At 48.4% G+C, this 5661-nt stretch overlaps 1 protein-coding gene across 1 annotated transcript in view; it reads left to right on the top strand.

The window, feature by feature from the left end:
- The window catches only part of REPIN1 (replication initiator 1), a 10345-nt gene extending 4947 nt beyond the window's left edge, over nucleotides 1–5398 (top strand). Inside the window, exons 2-4 of the mRNA XM_044678968.1 lie at nucleotides 1115–1220; nucleotides 1548–1625; nucleotides 2323–5398. Coding sequence (XP_044534903.1) covers nucleotides 1115–1220; nucleotides 1548–1625; nucleotides 2323–4160 — 2022 coding nt within the window. The 3' untranslated portion in view covers nucleotides 4161–5398. The remainder of the gene's footprint in view (nucleotides 1–1114; nucleotides 1221–1547; nucleotides 1626–2322) is intronic.
- Nucleotides 5399–5661: the final 263 nt, after the last annotated feature.

Here is a 5661-nt window from a genome sequence, read left to right as displayed (position 1 = left end):
GCGAGAGTGAGTGGGTGTGAGTGAGTGTGTGAGTGTGTGTGTGCGCGCGCGCGCGCCCCCGGCCTTCTGGCCCTCTAGAGAAATCGGGAAACAGGAGATGCGGGATAATGGCAGGTTACGGAAGGGAAAAGCCTTTCTGGGGATGAGGAGATCCCTAGATTGGCTGGGGGGGGGGGCGGGGCAGGCAGAGGGGGCGCACAGAAAGCCAGGGGCTGGGGTGGGGGGGCAGCCTCCTCCTGACCTAGATTCGATCTCACTTGAGGACCACTGGGAGGAAGAACATACCATCACCCATCAGCCCATGCTATTTCGAGTCACATATTGGTCGGAGTTTTCTTCCTTTACGTCCATGTAAAATTAGCCTCTCTGCACCTTTTTCAGCCCTTTCTGGCTCTGCTGACTTTTTTGAGGCTCACAGGACAAGTCTGAGTCTAATAACCTATTGGGGGGGCGGCACACATGATATAGAAGATTTAGATTTATTTTGTTTGGCCTAAGAGGTCAGCAGATCCAGAAGAGACAAAGCTGCAGAGAGGCAGATTTCAGTGATTCAAAAGTGGAGTGGAATGTCTGTGTGTATGTTTGTATATTTTATATGCTAAAAGACAGTTGATGTATCCAATCACTCCCTTCTTAAGTCTTCTTCAGACTAAATATCTCTAGTCTTTCAACCAGGACTTGTGATGACATGATTCTGAAGCCTAGAACCATCCATTTTTGGATGTACACTGAAGCTTGTCAGCATCCTTCCTAAAATGAAAAGCCCAGAACTGATGAACACAATTCTGTAGGTGTTCTCTGCTCAGGGGAAAATACAATGGGGCTATCACCTCCTTAGTTCTGGATACTGTGTGCCTCCCTTGATGCCACTTAAGCTTGTTTTAGTTGCCATCTCAAATTGTGGATTCTTATTGAAATGGAATCCTCTAAAACTCCCAGGTGCCTCCCCATCTTGTACTTGTGAAATTACACTAACGTAAAAATGCTTATGAGGGAACTCACTGTTGCCCCCCAAAACTGGTTTCTCCCCGGCCCTTTCTGGGAGGATGGGCCCCACCTTTAGTTAGCGGGAATCTTGTTCAGAGTGGTATAGGTAAAGTCTTTGTTGTTCCAGGCATCCCTTCATTCTGGAAAGGATCGGAGATACCTCTCTCCGGGGAGAAGTAGGTTCATTCGGAAACGAGGCTGGAAAGAGAATCGCCTGTTCCTGCGTTCCCAGGGTAGGGTCTGGACTTCTTCCTGATTCCTCTAGGTTTGATGAAGGTTACATAGGTAGGGGATCACATTTCAGGTGAGGGCTACAGTGGGCCTGGATTTGCTCTTGTACCCAACTGCTCGGTCTATGGGAGACAGCTAATTCTTTATTTCTCTAGGTTGAAAAGGGAGAATGGGTAGGGTTGGGGAGGCCAGTAGGGAAGGATGAAGATACCTGGAGTAAGTGGCAGCGTGGGAAAGCTGAAGGAACCCTAGGAGGAAAACCTTGTTGAGAATCAGGAGGTCCCTGCCACTTGACTCCCTCTCCTCTACTAAAATGTTTCTTCTTATAGGGTCTCCAGGGGAGGAGCCATGTGGCAGTGGGGGGCAGCTTTCTGCTGGTGGGAGGAGGGTCCTCCGAAACACCACAGGTAAGTTTCTCAGTCCTCTTAGTCTTCTTAGTCTTAAGCAGCTTCTTGCTATTCTGCCTTGCCCTGAAGATGAAGAGTGCTTTCTTTGCCCCATTTGGTTTGGGGAAGAAGTAGGAGAGGTAGATTCCATACCCTGAGGCTCCCTGAGGGATAGCTTATTTCTTGCCCAGAGTGGCTTCAAGGGTGCTTAGCTGTGCAAGACTATTATTACATGGTGGGACAGCAGCAAGGATGGCTTTTCCCTTATGTTACTTAGAGGATCAGAGTGGACAGTGATTGCTGTCTGAGTTTAAAGTCTGTGGGAGAGCATTATAACTAGGGAGTATTCAGAATAGACTTCATGGAAGAAGGGAAGCATGAAATGGCAACTTTTTTTGACTAGATCTGTAATTATGTTTTGTATAGAATATTCCCTATGTTAATATTAGATCAGCTCTTGCTTTATAGTCTTTGTGTTCTGAAGTGCTTTGTCCAGAGTCAACAACTATTATGTATCAGAGGCATGAACTGAACTTTGTTTTTCCTCACTCTGAGGCTATCTGTCTGTCCACAATATTTAGAGATAGATAGCACACCAAGAGAGGCCTAACCTCTTCACTTTATAGGTGAGGAAATGGGAATTCCAGAGGTTAAGTAAGACTTTACCCCAGATCACACAGTAGCCTTTCTAAAATGACTGATTCTTTATCCCCAGCAGGGCAAGGACCTCTTCTGGAGCGTCGCTGCAGGAGACCCCCTGCAATGGGCCCATCCCGGGCTCGGCTCTTCCCTGGATCTTTTCAGGAGTCACTCCAAAGGTCGGGGAAGGATATTCATAGGATTAAATTAGAAGGGGCTGTGGCAGGTAGTCCTGGGGGCCTTTTCCAGGGTGGTGCCTACCGCTGTGCCCGATGTGGGAGGCACTTCCCTGTATGGGCAGCCTTGCGGCATCACACTCGTCGCCGCCATGGCCGCCCTCCTCTGCCCTGCCCTGAGTGTGGGCGCCGATTTCACCATGCTCCTTTCTTGGCCTTACATCGACTGGCCCATTCAGCTGCCACAGCTCTATCTCCTGACACAAGCTTTTTTTGCCAAGTCTGTAGGCAGAGTTTTAAGAGTTGGGCAGCCCTTGCAATGCATGGCCAGGTTCATGCCTCATCTGCCCGAGCAGTTGCTTGCCCCAAGTGTGAGAAGCGCTTTAGCCGAGCCTCCCAGCTACGGGCACACCTCAGAAAGAACCACCCACCTGCCCCACCACCTCGACGTTTCATCTGCAGTGGCTGTGGTCAGAGTTTTGCACAGTGGGCTGAGCTGGTAGCCCACAAGCAGATCCATGTAGCTGAAGCACAGGCATCAGAAAAAGCCCTTGCACCTCGACCCCGGGGCCGCCCAGCACTTACAGCTGCCCAGCCAGGTGGTGATGCTGCTGACCGACCCTTCCAGTGTGCCTGGTGTGGCAAATGTTTCCGTCATAAGCCCAACCTGATTGCTCACCGCCGAGTGCATACAGGTGAGAGACCCCATCAGTGTCCTGAGTGTGGGAAACGTTTCACTAATAAGCCCTACCTGACCTCTCACCGGCGTATCCATACTGGTGAGAAGCCTTATCCGTGCACTGAATGTGGGCGTCGTTTCCGGCACAAACCCAATCTTTTATCTCATGGCAAGATTCACCGGCGCCCTCAGGGTTCTGTGGAGGCCACCAGTAGTCATGGGAGTTTCCAGGTTCCATCTCAGCTGCTGGAGTCTCAGCAAGACCAAACCACAGACTTACAACAGGACCAGGCTATAGATTCTCAGCAGGACCAGGCCATGAACCTTCAGCAAGACCAACCCCTGGACTCCCAGCAGGATCAGGCCATGAACCCTCAGCAAGATCAGGCCCTGGACTCACAGCAAGACCAAGTCTTAGATCCCCAACAGGACCAGGGAATGAACCTTCAGCAAGACCGAGAAATGGATTCTGCTACATCCTATGGCTATGATGATTGTGGCCGAACTTTCCGGCACAGAAGGTCTCTTCGAGCTCAGCAGCAACTACATCCTGGGGAGCGTCCTTTCATCTGCAGTGAGTGTGGAAAGAACTTCAGTAAGAAGACCCATTTGGTGGCCCACATCCGTATCCACTCAGGTGAGCGGCCCTATGCCTGCATGGAATGTGGACGCCGCTTTTCACAAGGAAGCCACCTGGCAGCCCACCGTCGTGACCATGCCCCAGAGCGACCCTTCATTTGCCCTGACTGTGGCAAGTCCTTTAGGCACAAGCCCTATCTGGCTGCCCACCGTCGAATCCACACAGGCGAGAGGCCCTATGCCTGTCCTGATTGTGGCAAGGCCTTCAGTCAGAAATCCAACCTTGTGTCCCACCGGCGCATCCACACAGGTGAACGACCTTATGCTTGCCCTGATTGTGACAGGCGGTTCAGTCAGAAATCAAACCTCATCACACACCGCAGGAGCCATAGTCGAGAGGGGCCATTCATTTGTGCCACCTGTGGTGAAAGTTTTAGTCATGAGCAAAAGCTCCTGACCCATCAGAAGAAGCATGTGGCCTGAGCTTGTGGGAGTGGGAGAGCAGAGAGGGGAGACAAACTCTAGAGGTAGGCAAAGATAAGGGATAGAGTTATCACAATGGAGAAGGGATTTAGCATATTAGTGATGGTGGAGTAAGGGATAGAAAAAGCTCACAGTGGAAGCTGGTCAGGACCTTGGAGAGAGGACTGGGTGTCCTTGTCTTAAGAGGCCTGTTAGAAGTTTCCAGGAGGATATACCTCAAACTTCTCACCTCACTGGAAGTTCTGCTTCTCTTCTTGCCCCGTGGAGAAGAAATGTTTGAAAAGAACCTACATAAACATTTGGAGAGAATGAGGAAAACATCTGGCTATATATGCAAAGACCTCTAACATGTTAGCATCTGGATTTATTCAAGCATTTCCAAGGAAGGAAATGTCCTAATAGTCTCAGTTCTTGGCAACACCTGATTTCTTCCATCCCTTTCCCTTCATTCTCCTCACTCCACCCTCCATCCCAAACCCCAAACTACTACTTTCCATTACAAGCATGTAGCCTTCTGTCTACCCACAACCATTTTTTAGGTTTATATTGTCTCAACACAGAGAGCTTTTTCTATCTTCCCTCTCTATTTTCATTTCCCATGTTGAGACTTTGTCTAAATCCCTGAAATAGCCTTTTTCCTTTAGTTCTTCTAGCTCTCATTACTATACTGGAGAAGAGGGGAGGCACTTGCTTTCTGATAATTAATCAAAGTTAGGCAAGTGGAAAGACCCTGAAGAATAGGCATGGGAGAGATCTTAAGAGTCTTATTGGAACAGACCTTAGAGTTCATCTAGTTCTCACTTAATGCAGGAATCTCTTGCTTCATTTCTTAACAAACCAGCCTCTGCTTGGATACTTTCAGTGATGGGGATTGAGAAACCTTTGAAGTTAGTTTGTTTTGCTAATGAAAATCTAGTTGTTAGAAATTTCTTTCTTATATTATGTGAAAGTATGCTTTCCTGTACACTCTACCCATTGGTTCTAGTTTTCTCTCTTGGAGCCAAGCAATATGGAGTAGGCCTATTTCCCTCAAATTCCAGTAAATAAACTGATTTCCAGCTATGGCTGAAATGTGTTCTCTCCCCATGCTGAGTTGCAAAGGTGTGAGGGCTAAGATGGCTGTTTTCTATGAGAAATATGGGTAGAGGTAGAAACCCAGACAATAAAATAAGCATCAGTGGGTCTACAGTGAGGGTGAAGGAGAATGGGCTATCAAGTCAAGACCCCGATTGAGTGATTTCTTGAGTGCCTGAGATTTGGCAGGTTCTTATAGCTGGAAGTCTCCTCAAGAAGTATACAGTGACACTAACCCTGGAGGTTGTGATAAGTTTCTAGAGGGGCAAACTGCCATCATTCTGGGTGCTATGGCAAGCAAATACAACTGGGATGGGAACCTAGGTCTCCAGAGAGCTTTGTCTTATTCCTTTGTTATGAGTCTTCCCATTGGTTAAACTAGGTAAGGCAAAGCCATCTTTATTACTGACTTTATCGTTATCCTAAG

The sequence above is a fragment of the Gracilinanus agilis genome, chromosome 5 (assembly GCF_016433145.1).
Source record: "Gracilinanus agilis isolate LMUSP501 chromosome 5, AgileGrace, whole genome shotgun sequence".
Classification (NCBI taxonomy): domain Eukaryota; kingdom Metazoa; phylum Chordata; class Mammalia; order Didelphimorphia; family Didelphidae; genus Gracilinanus; species Gracilinanus agilis.
The sequence above is the reverse complement of the archived record's forward strand: the minus strand, read 5'-3'. Positions and strand labels throughout refer to the sequence as shown.